The sequence below is a fragment of the Passer domesticus genome, chromosome 2 (genome assembly GCF_036417665.1).
Source record: "Passer domesticus isolate bPasDom1 chromosome 2, bPasDom1.hap1, whole genome shotgun sequence".
In the NCBI taxonomy this organism is placed as follows: domain Eukaryota; kingdom Metazoa; phylum Chordata; class Aves; order Passeriformes; family Passeridae; genus Passer; species Passer domesticus.
In genome coordinates this window covers 61,402,632-61,420,506 of record NC_087475.1, presented here as the reverse complement: position 1 = coordinate 61,420,506, position 17,875 = coordinate 61,402,632, and the positions used below count along the sequence as shown (strand labels likewise).

Sequence of the window (17,875 nt, the reverse complement as noted above, 5' to 3'; positions counted from 1 at the left end):
TATAACACCCATTCCTTTTGTACTCTTTAAACTATTTCACACTTCATTTGAGTATCTCTCCTGTGGTAGATGGCTGGAGTGGACTTGAGATAAAACTGAAGAGCACAGCTCTGCAAAAACTATTACCGGTGAACAGTAGTCCTCATGTGTTTTTTCAATTTTAGAAATAAATTATTTTATACAAACATGAAAGAAAGTAGAATAAAAGTTGCTTTTGTCTATGCCTTTAAAGCACTGAAGAGTGCTTTAAAGGCATAGGCAAAAGCAACTTTTGAGAACTGTGTCCTAGCTAGAAGAGTACACTTACACATATGATTCAAAATTTAAGTTTTCAGACATGTTGTTCCTAATGTTACTGATCACTCAAAGTGTAAACTATCATTACAAATTATCTGACTGTATTGCATGTTTCTCCTGACTGAAATGTTTTATATCTCTCTCTGTATGTTTTGGCTGGAGTAGAGCTTATTTTCTTCATAGTAGCTGCTATGGAGCTATGGTTCGGATTTGTGGCCGAAAGTGTGTTGATAACACAGAGATGTTTTGTTATTGCTGGGCAGGGCTGGCACTGAGAGCCTTTTCGGTCTCCCATCCCACCCCACCAGAGAGAGGGCTGGGGGTGCACAGGAAGTTGTGAGAGCTGTGGGACAGCTGACCCCATCTGGCAGAGGTGTATCCCATAACATATGGCATCATGCTCAGCATACATAACGGGGGAAGCAGAAGGAGGGGTGAGATGTACAAAGTGATGGAGTTTGTCTTCCCGAGTCACCATGACATGTGGTGGAGCCTGGCCTTCCTGGGGATGGCTGAACACCTGCCTGACCATGGGAAGTGGTGAATCCATTCCTGCTTTGCTTGTGTGTGCAGCTTTTGCTTTACCTGTTAAACTGTCTTTATTTCAACCCATGAGTTTTCTCACTTTAACCCTTCTAATTCTCCATCCCATCCCACGAGAGGCAGAGTGAGCAAGCAGCCATGTAGTGCCTGGTTATTGGCTGGGGTTAAACCACAAAAATATATTGTAACATAGGCATTTATAATCCCACAGCTGTGGTGTATTGTGTATCTGCTTGAAAAATCATAGGAGGTTCCTTTTTTTTTTAATTTCAATATAGATACATTCTCTTATTGGGTTATAACTTTCTAACTCTCATTAATATCTGTTCAGTCTGTGTAATGAGTCAATACATTCCCATTTTCTACAGAGAAAATAAAACAAAAACACTCAGCAAGATTAATATGATCCATAAAGGCAGAAGATGATTTTTCTTTTTTGAAGAGCTATAACTGGGGTAAGATGTTCTTTCTCCCCCTTCCAGTGACTTCTGTATTTGTATTTATGAAACAACCCTACCTCAAAGATAGGCTTAAGTCTTATAACAATTAGAATCATTATTGGGGAAACTGTAAAGTTAAATTCTTTATAATCTTTTCTGTCTGTGGATTTTGAAGCACTTCATATATTGGTATAAAGCACAAAATTCTGCACACCACTGATAGCTTCAAATCTTCACATTTCCTTAATTGCTCCCCAGGTAAGTAGGATAATTTGCTCCAGACTTATGGCTACTGTGGCAACCCAGAAACTGACTGGAATATTAAATTGACAGGCTGTAGCAGCTTTTATAGGCTTAAATGGATCAGAGGTTTTGTCTGAACAAAGAAATGACATAAAATACCCTGCAAACTGGATAAAAACACAAGGTTAAAGCTGGTAGTGGGTTTTTGCATCAACTTTCTTTCCTTCAAAAAGAGAATCTCAAGAAAATAAGGAATATTTGGTGCAGATTTTAGAACTGGTGGGGCAGGTGGAGTTTCTCAGGCAGCAGCTCATTTGGCTTCCTCTCCTGTAGGGTTAAAAGGAAAGGAACCAGTTTGGACCCTGACTTTCACCCCTCACATAAGAAATTTACCATTCCCTCCTGATCAGAGAATCATGGAATGATTCTTTAGGAGACCTTAAAGGTCATCTAGTTCCAACCCCCCTGCCATGAGCTAGAATCCTTCCACTAGACCAGACTATTTAGAGCCCCATCCAGCCTGGTCTTAAACACCTTCAAGGATGGGAAATTCACAACATCTCTGGGCAACTTGTGCCAGTGCCTCATCACCCTGCTAGTAAAGAATTTCTTCCTAGTATCTGACCTAAACCTGCCCTCCTTCAGCTTAAGGCCATTCTTGATCCCAGTACCCAAACCCACACTCTGGCATATCTTTCCAGAGACCAAGGTGAATACTATAAAGTTAGATAAACTCAGTAATGCTCCCCCTGCCTTTTTTTTCCTTATTATTTCTAATAATATATAAAAGAAAGCATTAGATAAAAGACGAAGAAAAGTTGGTGTCCTGTTCTCCCCTTCCCTCCCCCACTGAAGACTTGGCATCCTCACTTTCTTTGCCTTTATTTCAAGAAAATGGAAATGAATTTTGCATTTAAATAAACACTGTTTTAAACATAACTCTTAATCTGCTCTCTGGAAAACAGATGATAAATGTACTGTCACCTCTACTCTTTGGTAAACTGATTGATCTTTGCTGTATTTCATGTGCAGTCCTTCTGAGGAGCTGATGGTGAGGCCATGGTCAGGTACCAGAAGAGTGGCCCCCACCTGGCTTCCTGGGGTCTGAGCCTTCCAGCCAAAAAGCAGCAGCAGATAAAGGAAATGGCAAAAGGGCTAGATTTGATACTGTGATTTCTCATACATGTTCAGACAAGCCGAGATTTTTTTTTTTAAAAATTGATTATAACTTAAAACAAATCAACCAGACAAATGCTGTTTGAAGCCATCAAAGTACATGGTATAAAAACTCTTCTGCCCTCTAGTGCTGTGAAGCAGTGTGATATCTTAGATGCACTGATCGATTTTTGGGAGGAGAAGATATGTAGCATTGCAACCCACAATTTCAGCCACTTTTATCACTGCCAAAGGGAAGGGAGGGGAGTTTAAAAGGTACTTAATAATTTTTGTGTATGAACTTGAGAGAAATATGATCTTAATATCTGAAACAAAAACAAAAGCTATAAAAAAGTCTTGAAACAAATACATTGCGTAGCAGCTTGTTAAAGGCACTTTCGGATAAATTGGAAATGCTACCACTCAATCAAATAGAGAAAAATCTGAAACAACATCACTGATGTTGTTATGCCATAAGCAAGATGTGTTGTCAAAGCTTCTTTTAAATAATATTTGCAGCTGTGTGGTGAATGCCACTGGGGCATTGCTGCACTCTTCACTCCAGCCTTTGAGGGTCTGGGATCCGGCAGAGATGTGCAGAGCAGTCTCACCGTCTCGGGGGCACCAGAGTATGCTGGCAGAAAGGGAAAAGATCATATTAAATGGCACCATTAAAGCTCACGGCTCTATCTTTACTAGTTTAATCTCATAAATTAATCCATATCCTCCTAGAATAAGTCTTCAAAGAGAAAGAGGTAATTGGATATAAATACTCTCTTACCAAACCCTGAATTACAGTGATATGGCAGCAGGCAGCTTTGGGCACTTTGATCTCTTTGCATGATTTTCATTCCCCTTTTAAGCCTTAGTCTTGGGCCTTATTGTTTCATTACTTTTCCACTGCCAACTTCTCTCTCTGCTTACTGATTTGTCCTCTAGCCATTCCCTGTGGCCCTTCCTGAAGGGGCTCAGCCTTCACCCCTAATTATTCTTTGCTAGCTGTTCTCCTTGTGCTTTCCCTGCAATGAAGCCAGATAAAATATTTGTGCCCACATGTGCATGTAAAACCTTGCCAAGGCTCTGTTGTGTGGGGCCAACTGCTGCTTAGTGCATTTCTGGTAAACTTGCACCCCCATAGCACAGCTTATGATAAGTGGGAGCTGTGTAAACTCCTACTCACACAATACACCATGGAGATAAAACCCTTTGTCTTCTCCAAGTGGAACTGACATGCTTTCATCACTCTTTTGATCACCTCAAGTCTCTTAATACACTCTGAACCCTGGCTTGCCTCTTTGCTGTCACATTAGATTGATAGCTCCTTGAGACAGCAACTGCATTTTGAATTAAGTCTGGCAAAACAGGCCCCTTGTCCTGATTCAGTGAGTTGCATCTTAGGCGTGACAACAAGATGAATATGCCCAAGGAATTCCTGGTGCCTGAAAATGAAAGGCTGACAAGGAAACTGAGGCCCAGGCTGAGAGTAAGTCAGCTGGGTCCATCACAAACAGTGTGACTTTGCACACTCCTTGGACAACTTTCGGGCAGACTGCTTAAGTCCACAAGACTCTTGGTGCCCACAAGGTAAGGGGTGGGACTGCCAGCACTGGTGGTCTTCCCAGTGGAAGACAGTGGTCTTCCACATGGAACACTTTGATTCAATTAAGTGATTTCTTTTGAAATGCATGAGATTTGAGGTCAGCAGTCTGGAGTAAGACTGGAATAAGAACAGCTATGCTAAAAGTTCCTGAAAATATTATCCTTGGTATCTGCTGCCAATTACAAACATAACAAGTATTCCTAGAGTACTACCAAAAATTCCTAAAAAGCTGAATCAGAATAAATACTAGTTTTTCTATTAAGTTGTTTGCTACAACAACAGAAAACTGACTTTGGTGATGAAGGAACACTTTCTAGTTCTGATTTTGTATGAACAGGGAAAATAAGAGTGTATTCTTTCATTTTAGTGTTGGCCCATATGTCTTGGTAACTCCAAATGAAACCAGAAGAAAACAGTTGCAGCAAAGTAAGTTGAGTTGTCTAATATCATAATACACTATTTCTACTTGAATAACTTTGGGATTTTAGCATTTTATTGCTCTTGCAATTTTTATCCTCATTTTGACAATGCTTTTATATGCATGGATATGACAGTAATGCCAATGCTATGAGCATTCTCCATGATCATGTAGCTTTTCTTAAGAGTGACTCATCATCTGGCTTCACTTCATGCAAAATAAATCTTGTTTGGAAGGGTTTTGGTCATTTCAGTGCAGGAGTTGTTCAAGATGGCTTCTGCAAGCCTATGCTGGAATTAGCTCTATATAACTTTTACAGGATTGAACTTTGCATAGTCTCAGGGTTAGGAGGAGAAAGGACAAAAATATAAATAAGAAATATTTTTGAAAATACTCCCATGTGGAAACAAAAGCAACTGCAGAGGCTGTTGGTTCTTGAACATGCATTTGAGTGTAGGTGGTTCTTCTGCTGAAGCTGGTAAAAGTAATTTTAGGTGGAAAGTATTTGTGGATATATGTTGACTTTTGCTTAGCTTTGAGTCTTGATGGTGAATGTAGCTAAGCAGGAACATCCTGAACCTCTACCAGAAAGATCAGGCATATTTTGAAATCTTTTATTGGCAAAGTTACAGAGTCAGATGTGAAATAAATTCTTGTATACAGAGGTGACTGAGCACAGCAGTCCTACACATCTGGGCATTGATTCATGCAAGACATGAAAGCTGAAGGAATGTGAGTCAGCACTTCTCATGTCTTGAGTCCTTGAGGAAACAGTGCAATTAAATCCTTTCCTCTCAAACATTGTGAATTTGGCTGAAATGCTTCACCAGCAGGCTAGTATGGGTTGGGTTTCCTTTGATTGCAAGAAAGAAAATAGACTTATCATGAACCAAACTATAATCTTTTTGAAGGAAGAATAGGAGCAGATCATCTTATACCTGACTGTGATGTTAACAGCAAGGGTGCTGCTGCCCTAATAAAAATCTGTTTTCACTTTATGGCGCCAGTGTGAAAAGTCTGAAGCATGTCAAGTATTTCTGTCTTGGACGCTGGCAGAAATAGGACCTCACTGGGTGCAGTCTTTACTTAAATACTTGTTTTAAAGGTGAAATAAAAAGCTATTCTCTGTCTTTTGGGTCTCTTTAGAGGCTTACCCAAATACTGGTTTTATCCTCTTAGAGGAGGGCTGGTGTTAGCCTCCAATAGCCTTAGCCAGCCATTAGGATACACAGTAAGAGTGAAATAAGCTTCTAGAGCAATTGAAGTGCTAGAGTAAAACACAGCTCCTATTTCCACAGGCTTTTTTGGCCTTGCTAGTCAAAGGAATTGTTGTGTTTTCCTCTCTGTCAGTCGACAAAGAGAGAAGTTAAATCAGCCATTCCAGAGCATATGGCTGCGCCCCGGCTGTATTGACTTGCACTGACTAGACTGGGAGCTTGCTGCCCATCTCACATGTGGGTGCCTATGTTGAAGTGTCTTAATTTGAAGCTGATTCATGCATTCCTCCTGTTTTTATTTAGGGAGCATGTGGTTGGGAGGGAAAATTACTTTTCATTTCCCTGCTGGGGAGCATTACACCACAAGGATTTCCCTTTATGCAGCAGTAACATCTTCATCGTAACAACTTCTGCTTTACCTGCAGGAGTAAATACTGTGATACTTACCTGTAGGTTCCCAGGGGTTAAAAAGCAGTCTATTTGCAGTCTCTTAGCTGGTTTTGGCTTTACTTTTGGGGTTGAGTCCTAGGTTTGCTCACCATTACAGTCTCAAGTCAGGGAAAATGTTTGCCCTATTAGCTAATTATTGCAGTGACTGCATAACCTCTTGTGGGGCTATCTGCATCTCTTGAGAACCAAGCTGGTTCCTGGATGGTCTTCAGGATTACATGCAATTAGCAGTAATGACTGCTTGTTAGTATTCCTCTAACTTCCATGTATTTATTTCTTTTTATACCTGCTCAGTTGCTAAGAAAGAGCTTGATGACCTGGAGCAATGGAAGAAACAACACAGGCCAGGGCCAATTACGTTGGTGCCACAGAGACTGGGTAAGACATGTAAATCAGCAGCTGAGAATTGCAAAATTTAATTTTCCAAGACATGAGACATTTTTAACTTTTTCTTGCTACGTATTAAAGAGATTCAGTGTCAATAAGGGCTGATATGAGTATATTGTATGTGCTCTGTGCTTCTTGATGATCATGGTAAGGAAGATGTTTCTGAAACGAAACAGCACAGATTGTCACTCAAGAAATCTGTCAAGGGCAGAGTAGAAAATCTGTAGTAACATTTGGGGAAAACAGGTGGATTAACCCTCCTGCTGTTTACACTGTCTGTAGTTGTTGTTGCTGAGGGGCACACACTTGTCATTAGTGTGAGATGGACAGCATGTTGGAGACTCTCCAGTTACCCATAAGAAAACTTCTCTGTGTCTATGTGTGCTTTCCTGGCTGCTGGCTCTTGAAGAGGCAGAAGTGATCCCTGCAGCTTCAGCATTTGCAGGCTAAAACTGTGTGAAGTTCTGTTATACCAATTTTTTAAAGGTAACAGACAAGTAAATTAAAAACAGGGTAAAAAGCTGCAAGACCTTAAGACACCCTGAACATAATTGATGTGTTTGCTAAGATAAGCAAGATGTTTTCTAGATGGGTGAGGGAAAGTGTAGGAGATATCTTGAATTGCAACCACTATAAAGTACTGAATTTAATGATATTTCAGACTTAGTTTAAAAAAGTTTTAGAAAAGAAGAGCTGCCCTTCCTTACCTTTGCTGTTGTAGGAGAATTTGGGGTGCACAGTGCAGGATGTGGTCTGCTTTGACCTGCAAATTAAGTTCTTTCATTGCTAGGCTGCACAAGAAAAGTTTGCAGTGGTGTACAGTGTATAAAAACAGACAGCAGGTGGGAGACAGAGGAATTTGAACTGACTCCAACCCAGAACTGATTTTTGGCTCAAGGTGATCCTGATCCCACATGCTCTGCCCTGCAGCTGAGTCACAGTTGTTTGCAGTGGTGGCAATGCCCTGTATGCCCACCATCATGTGCAGTTGTGTGGCCAGACACAGTCTTTGTGAGTTCATGTGTAACACCTGCTTCTTGCTTGTGGGTAGCTTCTAGAAGACGTACTTCTGTCTCAAGAAGACCATAGTGCTTTTTGGTGAAGAAACTGAAATCTGGAAAAAGAAATTTGCCATGTTTGGTGTGTGCGGGCTGGCTGTGTGACTGAAGGGTGTCCCTTAAAGCTGCAGGGACTGAGTGTCAGGAGTCTTAACTTCTGGCCCCACTGCATTTAAAATCCTTCTGGGCAAAGAAGAAACTTAAGAGGAAAAAAAATATAAAGTAAGAAAATACTATGTCATTAGTCACTCTCTAGCTGCCACTTAGACTCCTGGAGGCTGAGACTCAGGTACTGTGTTCAGTGCCTCTGAAAAGAACTGAGGTGCAAAGATTATTAGAACATATCATTCCCACAGGGAGCAAATGTGGAGCTGAAATGGCATCTCTAATTTCACCCCTGTAGGTACTCATTAGGAGAAAAAAGTATCATGTGGTATTTTCTCAGAGTGATTTTAAGGGACTACACCTCTACTCCAAATCACTAAATAAAATTGCTAAATAAAGCTGAAGTTTCTTAAAGTTTTATAACACCTCTGGTTTCCACAGGGAAATAAGTATTCTGGATTTCAACGCTGTAATATCTGACTGGCAAACTTGCAGGTATCATGGAGAGATGAGAGCAATGAAGGATGCAAATTCTACTCTCCTCCATAAGCAACAAGTGGAGCAACAAATCATGCCTGATAAATGCAACAGTCTCTTTTCTGCTATTATTATGTATTATCACCTCTGACTTCAGTGAAGTATTTGACATGTTACAGCCAAGGCAACTTGAATGAATTAAGCCTGGCTGAAAGGCTATAAGCAATTTCTGATAGTGATCAGAAAAATGTTTGTTCCGATACTATGTCCACCAGTACCAGCAAAAAAACTACAGTGCACAAAAGAAATTTTGCTACTAAAAGGCTAAAAAAAGAGAGATTAGGCATCTAAGAGGTGTCAAAACCTGTTTAGCAGCAGTTTTATTTTCTAGACCTGGGGAAGAGACACTCTACAATGCCAGCTGTATGCTTATTGCTACTCTAAGCTTATTGCTTGTATACTGTATGGCCATTCTCTCTAGAGAACTTATTTTAGGGATTTATTTGTGTCCGTAGAAATGCTGCCACGCTTAGGGTATCGATCTCCCTTTCACTGCATGTCACAAAAGCTCCTAAAGATTAGTTACCTTCCATTAGTAAATGGAGAGAGCTACCTTTAGACAAGAGTGATCCCTCCTGAAAGGCCTCGTATTTCTAACGTTTCTGAAGGGTCTTGCAATTAATAGAATGGTTTGGGTCTGAAGGAAACTTAAATAACATTTAGTTTTAACCTTCCTGCTGTGGGCAGGGACACCTTCCACTAGACCAGGTTGCTCAAGGGGCAATCCAGCCTGGCCTTGAACACTTCCAGAGATGGGACATTCACAGCTTCTCTGGGCAATCTGTGTCAGTGACTCAGCACCTCACAGTGAAATATTTATATTCAATCTAAATCTCTCCTCTTTCAGTTTGAAGCCATTCCTCCTTGTCCTACCACTATATGCTCTTGCAAAAATTCCTTCTCCAGCTGTCCTATAGGCCTTTTCAGGTACTGAAAGGCTGCTAGGAGGTCTCCCTGGAGCCTTCTCCTCTCCCAGGGGAATAATCCTGGCTCTCTCAGTCTTTCTTCATAGGAGCGGTGCTCCAGCCCTCTGATCATTTTTGGGGCCCTCCTGTGAACTCAATCCAGCAGGTCCATGTCCTTCTTGTATTGGGGACTCCAGAGCTGGATGCAGCACTGCAGGTGGGCTCTCAGCAGAGCAGAGCAAAGGGGCAGAATCACATTCCCTCCACTGGCTACTCATGCTGCTTTTGATACAGCCCAGGATATCAGGCACAGATTGGTCCAGCTGCTTCTACAGAATTAGGAGGCACCTTGAGGGGAATTTCTCATGAAAACAATAAATTGGGGTAATACAGCCCCCATCCTAAAAATGGAGTGAGGGCTGTTGTTATTTTTTGCAACAACTGAAAGGAATAAATTATTTCCTTTCCTACAGCAATAAAATACTTTGAAAATAGAGTAGAGTAATAGAATCAAAGTCACTCCCTCAATCCCTTGAGACCTAGTATCACTTTCTTTGTGTGGTTGGTTTTTTTGTTTGTGGGGATTTTGTTTCTTTTTACTGAAGGCTGAACATTGTGGCCAGAGCTTTAGATGTTCACAAAAGAGAGTCTATGGCTTTGGAAAAGGATGCTTTCTACCACCTGGATATGAATGTGAGGTCTGTGGGAAAGGCTTTTACTTCCATTTCAGAAAGGGAATTCTTCCTTGAGCCCCAAGGAATTACTTAGAAAATATTAAAATGATAGCATCCCATTGGAGCTGGCAGAGTCCAAGATCCTAAATTTGATAAAAGACAAACTCTTTAGCAATAGAATTTCTGACTGTATGTGTGTGACAAACTGAGCAAAGGTGGAGATAGCTGGATGTGAAAATGAAAACTCAACTGCAAAGCATGACTGATTTTCTGAAAATGGAATAGTTCCTCAATAAAATGATCATATATTGTAGGGACATATTTGTTGGTAGAGTGGATGATACAGTGGGTGCTCTGTAAATAATAGACAAGTGCTTTAAAAAAAATTATCAGAAAGGTCTACTATCTGTTCTCTTTAATGTCAGAGAGTTACTGTAATTATGAAAAATTTCCTGTATATGCATACAATCTGTTATATTGCTGTATTTTGAAATTACTGGCATTTGGAGTTAAAATGCTCATACAAAGTGCCATTTATATTTTTGGGTTTTTTTAAGGTGGAAACGAATCAGAGGCTCAAGTACGACAAAACCAGCAAATGATTCTCATGCAATCTAAATACCAGAAAAAGGTCAGTAAGAATAAATGTATTTGTTTATTTTTAGAACTCAAAGCTTTTCCTGTAGTGTTTTGTATGACTATAAAATGAACTCACAGCTGCTTGACAGGAGAAAGTCATGAAACCTGAAGGAAGCAGCAGAAAATCAGAAACTAATGTTCTGCACCAAAGAAAATGAGAAATCTTTCCATAAATATGTAGCAATCTGTATCACAGATGATATCTCAAATAACAACCAGAGCAGTTGTAAAGCTACTTAAATGCCGTGCTGTATCTTCCAGCATGTGGCTTATGCTCGGACTAATTGATCAATGTACCACCCTGTCCCGTGCTTATGTGGAAATGTTGTTCCTGTTACAAGAGGTATAAATGCTTGCAAGTTATCAATCAGCTGTGTGAGTCCTTGCATGGATGTTCATTTATCAGTCCTAGATTTTTCAGCCTTCTTAAAGCCAATATTGCAGTAGCTGTTGCACAGCCTGCATTATTCAGTGTCTTATTTTAAGGGAAAAAAAATTCCAGAAACTTTTCCCTAACACATTTTAGATTTGAAAGATGTGCACTATAGAAGTCAAGTTACCTTATGTGTTCCTTGTATACATAAATATGTAAAATAATTTCCTATGTTTATGTCACACAGCACAAGAGAGAAGAGTATGTAAAATCAAAAAAGGCAGCTGAAGAAGCCGAAATCCTGAAAAAGAAAGCAATTCAGAGAGAAAAGGTAAATCTGGTTACTGCAGACTTGAAGTCATAAAACAGTTCATGCCTTGATGCTTGATTTTGCTGAACTACATTAAGCTGGCTAATTAAATTAAGTGGTAGCCCTGGGTGGTATCAAGGAATTAGGAAACGTAGTCTTCCTCCTCTTTGTAGCTGACTGAAGGATGCCTGCCTGGAGTTTTTGGGGGATTGAGTGTTCCTTTGGATCATCAGAAACTCCAGCCTTTCAGGTGCATCTATCTGGCAGAGTTAGCAGAAAGGGAGAACAAGGAGGTCAGGAGTAAATTGTGTGCAGGTTATATGGTTCACTTTGGCATGAGCTCCCTCTCTAAGATTGGATTGTAGCAGTTGGCACAAAGACCTTATAGAAATCCATAATGCCTGTGCACATGGGAAGAATACTAGAAAATCCAGCCTGTCAGGATGGAAAAGATATCCAGATCCTGGAAAGGTCAGTATACTCTACCTGCATTGTGCTGAGAGCACCCTGAAATTCAACTGCCCCTCTGGCACACACAAGTGTCTTGCTAATAGGAGAGATCACTCTTCCTTCTAATATTCTCCATACTTTAACAACAATGATAGCTTACTCGCAAATTTTCTTTTTTTTTTTTTTTCTTTCTCTAGTTATTCTCACAAAGCATCTCCTTCTTTGTGCTGCACAACCCTTCATAAAAGTTCATTTGTGTCTCCTTGGTGGCAACCAAGTAGTACTTACTTGAGAATGCAGTGTGGAATTTAAATGAAAAATGAAAGAAGAGGGAGCATGATACTGGTGTGCTCATTAACAAGGAGAGAAAGGGAGATTTCAGGTTTGCAAGTTTTGTCTCCACAACAGTAAAAATGATTTTCAGTGCAGAAACTGAATGTTGAGAGTTAATTAAAAAGTTGTCGATACTGGTTGGTGTCAAAGGCATACATAAACAAAAATAACTGTAATTGCCTCTAGGTGAGGGTTAGTCTGTTCCTGGTCTCTCAGTGGTTAGTATTATGATTTGGGCATAAGCCCATACACAATAGCTTACAGGGACAGTACATACTATCACCTGAAAATGTTGTTAGCTGTTATCATCTCATGTACAGCTCCAGACTCAGTTATGATAGCAGTGGAAGAGAGTATATTAATTATTTAATATATGTTGCTTGCCCATGGGCATCGAACAAGAAAAATGTTACAAGACTGCTATAATTTCTAGTTACACCTGGAAAATATATTGATGTATCAGGTTTGTTTTCATGCTCTTTAATTTCCTTCACTCCCACAGATTATAAAATCTTTATAGATGTTGTAGATAGTAAAACTGTAAGTATCCGTTTTTGCTGAAGGAGGGTGCAACATTTCAGCAAGCATCTTTGCCAAACAGAGTAATTTGACTAAATAAACATATACCCACAAAGCAATCACACAAAACAGAGGTGTGTGAAAGGGAGCTCTTAGTTTGAATTTGTTTATTCAGATTGTCTTCCACAATAGTGATTGAGCCAATGGTAATTTCTTCTTGGAAGATGATTAGGTATTAAATATTCAACCTTGTGTTTAAGAAGAGCATGCTAAAAAGCCACTGGAAAGTGCCAATTTGGCTATCTCACCCTGTCTACAGATGAAAGGCTCCCAAGACCTGAGAATGACACAGATCCTGCTGGTGCTGTACAACCAGCATTGGGCTCTGTATACCAAAGGAAAGAAGCTTTTTATTTGAAGGATAGATTTGTATTCAACTGCACCTGTAGGGCACTGGCTGAGAGCATGTCTTCCTGCAAGTTCACAGGCTGTCTTTTCTTGCTGGCCAGCCCTTGTTTTGCTCAAGGTTATTATTCATTCAATAAAAACCAAATTGTGTGACAGTCTGAGAGAAGATAATAGTTAGCCAGCTTTATCAGCAGGAGCCCTGGAACTTTCACAGCTGGAAAGCTTCTTTGCCAACAGACATGAATGGTAAAGCCCTACAGACTAATGTGCAATGACTAGAACGGGTGCTGATACTCAGCTCAATTCTTTCTTGATTGTAAGGATGATGTACTGTAAGCCAGTGCTGCTTGTGAACTTAGGATCTGTTTATGTTAGTGTTTTAATGCTGGTTTTGCAGAGAAAAGCAAAAAGCATCCTCTTTCCCATTATCTTTGTGAAAAAGCAAAAACTGTGTCTGCGAAAGCAGACAGATATGGAAGGTTTGCCTTACTATCTGTACGAGTCCACCTGCCTGTCTCTGTCATTTTTTAATTAACCATGGGGTTATTAGCTGCTAGAAGACCAGCTTGGCATCCACCTTGTCTCTCTAGCTTCCAGAGAGAGGAAAGATTCTTCATTCTGTGCTCCACAGGGCCACCTTGTGTGAACAAATACTCAGGTCTGCCTTGCACTTCATGACAGGCAGCTTGTCCCGGGACTGTTGGGGTTTGTTCGTGGGGTAACCGAGGGCTGCCTGAGTTCGGGTATGCAAAGCTAATGATGAGTGCTCAGTGAAATAATTCAGAAAAGACTTTGTAGCATGAGCAGGGAATTCCCTTTTTCTATATTTTTCCCTGATGCTGTGTGTCTAATCCACTGAAAGTATTTATGTACATGAGAGGTAGTTTTTTTTAATTCTTTTCTCCTTAGTAGTAGATGTCTGGAGTGGGTACTTTTTGTGGAGCCCTTCACATCACAGTGTTTGACCAGACTGGATCATAATTTCCTTTGTGTCTGTTGGGTGAAAGGACTGTCAAAGTTCTCCAAAAAATAAGCAAGCAGCTGATACTTGGCTTCTTGTTTTTTAAACTTTTCTCATTTGTGTTGCATGTAAAATTGGATGACTTCAGCGCAATGGATGTTTCTCTTTCTTGTCACTGAATATCTGTTGCTCTTACCCTGCCTTTAGCATTTCCTTTTGTAGTTTAGGTCTTGACTGATTATTATAAGATTCAAACAATTTGAAATGAAAAGGCTCAGTGTAATTATACTGCAGGCAACATTTTTTTTCTCCTACATTATATAGTAAACAGTCCTGCCATCTTCAGAAACTGTCTTATTTAGGATAAGCTGTAATTTTGTTTTATTCTTTATCAAATCATGTGCTCTTTAATTTGACTGTGTTAATCAGCATGAGCAGCCTTTTTTCAGGAATTTGTTAAAACTGAGCACTTTACAGACCTTCTGCTAACATTTTTCAATGTGTTTACCTTCAATATCACAGCTGTTCCACTCTTGGCTTTTTGAACGTGGTGCCAAATGTGGAGTGCTTTGGCAATGTCTATTGATAATTGTCATTAGTTGGAGAACGTGCCTGTCCTGTCGCCTGTCACTTGTATGCATCCTTAAGCAGTTGTCCTAGGGTAAACTTCCAGAGTAAAAAATAGTCAGGCCAGCCACAAGTGAGTAATTTCAAGATGCTGGAGATTTCTTCAGGTACCATTCTGGTGGTAGAATAGCTGAAGGATATTCCTTTATTTTTTCATCTAGTGGGAGACAGGGTTGGTACTGAAGGTTTGTATTTATCAAAGTTAATATCACTGTTCTCTAGATGTCACTAGCTAGGAGCTAGACCACAACAAGTTCTGTGAAATTTGGATTTTTTTGGAACTTTTTGAATTTCTTTTTTGGAACTTTCAGGAGCCTTGTAATATGGTGGTGGATCCCACATCCAATGCTTTTTCAGAGGGGAAGACATCAGCTTGTGGTATTGGGCAGTGTTGGGGAAAAGCCTGGGTGCTATGGCTTGTGTCTCAAGGGTATCAGCATCACCTTTGACAATAACACAAGCCATAAGATTTCTTTTCTGTCTCTTTCCTTTCTTTTCCTGTAAATTGTGAAGCTGCACAAATGAGCGGGAGTTTTTTTTGCCTAACACATTGTCTGTGTCTAGGTTAGGAGCAAACAATATATCCCCTGAACACTCTAAAATCATCCATACTGTGTAGTGATGTTCCTTACTACAGTTTGGTTAAATTTTTCAATTGCATCAGTATGTCATACATTCTATCACTGTCTCGGCATGTCAAATGAGTGAACAGGACATCTTATTCAGAGATTCCCCTTCCTCTTTTTGTTTATTTCTCACTGTCTTTTTCCAAATAACAGCTTCCAAGTCTTTTGCCTTCCAGCATGTTTTATCATCACACAACATAGTGGCTCTTTTCCTATCTGCAGACATCTGAAAGGATTTTTTTTCCTTAATCCTGTGCATGCAAAGGAGGAATTTGCACTTGTTTTGCAAATCTCTTTCAGACAGTCATTCTTTATCCAATTAAAAAATATGCATCCTGAAATTGCCAAAGGCAAAGTAATTGAGTAACTGCCAGCAGAATTGTAATTTTTCTGAAATGCTTTTCATTGCAGGACAGAAAGAAGATTATGGAACTGGGGATTTCAGCCCTGTTCTTAACACCCCTTACCCACTTGCATGTTTCCTCTTTCTTGTTCTCCCTGTCCTTGCACAGTACTTCTGCTCAGGCAGTGTTCCCTCCCTGATTTGGGGCTCTGGCCACAGGGGCCATTTTCACCTAGGCCTCCCTTCCCATTTTTGCAAGGCATTGTCTGAAATTTCCAGGGCACTTTGTTCAGAGCAATGTCTGGTTGCTGGGTTACCGAGCAATTACCTTTTTTCATTTTGAGGGTGGGCAATGAGCAGAGTGACAGTCCGAGACTGTATTTTGCTCCACGTGAGAGTTATTGTGATCATTTCTTGGGAGCTCTTCCTGGAGCATCCCCCACCAACAGCAGTGTGGGAGTTCAAAATACAATGGGCTGAAATCTCAGGCTGGAACTTCTAATTTGTGCTTTTCATACACTGAACTGCCTTTTAACTGCTCTTCCCAATGGACCTAACTGCATCCTGTGAGCCAAAACAAAAATGTGGCTGGCCTCCTTTTCATTGGAATTTAGTTTGAATTGCATGTTGCTGCTGTTGCAGCAAGTTCTCTAGTTTTTGCTTTATTTTACTGTATTATTCTTTAATTTCTATTCATTATTCTACTTGACTTTGGGATTTGGGCAGCTTAGATGATACTTCCACTGGAAATTATGTGCAATTTTATATTAAAGGATTTAATAATTTGTGCGGCATCCAGATTTACAGAGGAGTTTTATGTGTCAAGGATTTGGTTGGCTCTTCTACCAGATATGGTATCTGAGGCAGAAGAATGCTGGTTAAGTACAAATGTCTCCCACTTTCATTCATCTTAGCATGTATTCAGCTGGCCAGTACCTAATGCTCCTGCAGGTCAGCTCTGTGAGCTCCATGTGTTCACATCACTGCACTGTCAGTGCCACAGGACCATCACCTGCTTTGGTGCTGTGGTTTAGGTCTTCTGCCTTCTTGCAAGGATCAAGCTTGCAACAGCTGCACCCCAAGATGTCCCCCAGCAAGGCTGTGCCATGATGGGTAGATGGGTACCAGGAGCACCATGTCATTTTCTAATTTAAACAGATCTCTTGACTAGATGATGTTTGTTCATGAGTGAATACCTTTAAATTTGAGATTGGGTCACTTCTGCACCCAACTGCTGTAGATTTTTTAAAAACAAAAATATTGAAATATTGGAATTGAAATAATTGATGTTTGGTTTCAGTTCTTGGAAACCTCAAATATTTTTCCTGGTTTTAATGCTCTAGGCAGAGAGACTTGAAGTTAAAAAAAGACAAGAAGAAATGCAAAGAAGAGAGATGCTTCTTGAAGATCAAAAGTAGTAAGTAAAATTTGAAACCTTTTACCTAAAATTCCTTGTGTACTTGTCCTTTTGTTTGGGTTTTTAATTATTATTTAATATTTTCTTATTTGTTTTCATTTTTTTCCCTGGTTTGGGGCTCAGGAAGGATTTGGCTTCTGTTGCTATTTTTTTCAATTTTTGACTTGAAACTTTTGACTTCAAGAAAATAGGCACAAACTGGACCACAGGAGGGTCCTACTGAACACTTTTTTTACTCTGAGTGGCTGAACATGAGCACAGGTTACCCAGGCAGGTTGTGGATTCTCCATCCTTGAGCATATTCAAAAGTTCTCTGCAGCTGTCTCAAAGCTGCACTTGGGCAGAAGGTAGGACAAAATGACATCCAGCAACCTCAATGATTTTATGATTCTGTGAAATATTCAAGCCTCCTCCACACTTCATTCTGTGAGAAATTTTGTCCTGTAGACCTCTCTTAGCTTCATAAAACATACACTTTGTCATGAAAGTTGCGAATTATAAAATGATTTTGTGCTTCAGTTGTCTAACTGAATCAATATGTAATTATTCAATCCAAGACTAATTATCAAAACAGAATCCAAATTACATCTCCACCCATTTATTTTGTTGATTAGTAAAGAAGTCTAACCCACATGTAAATAATGAGGACTTCCTCTATTTCGCATAGTCCCACTTAAATGTGGAGATATGTTGTAAAGACCTATTTCTCAAGAATACCTCCTTAATGTCAGATTTAGATACAGCCTAAGTCCCGATATAATTAATTCCACTGGCAGTGAAGTTCCTGCCTTGCCCATTCACTCCACCCCATCTATTTGTTTTTTAACTGATCCAAACTGA

General features: G+C 39.9%; 1 protein-coding gene across 3 annotated transcripts in view; it reads left to right on the top strand.

Annotated features, from left to right (window-relative positions):
- Positions 1-17,875, top strand: part of EPSTI1 (epithelial stromal interaction 1) — a 54,340-nt gene that overhangs the window by 10,742 nt on the left and 25,723 nt on the right. For all 3 annotated transcript variants that reach the window (XM_064408706.1, XM_064408707.1, XM_064408705.1), the window contains 5 exons: positions 4,646-4,704; positions 6,658-6,741; positions 10,587-10,660; positions 11,289-11,372; positions 16,962-17,035. In XM_064408706.1, coding sequence (XP_064264776.1) covers positions 4,646-4,704; positions 6,658-6,741; positions 10,587-10,660; positions 11,289-11,372; positions 16,962-17,035 — 375 coding nt within the window. The remainder of the gene's footprint in view (positions 1-4,645; positions 4,705-6,657; positions 6,742-10,586; positions 10,661-11,288; positions 11,373-16,961; positions 17,036-17,875) is intronic.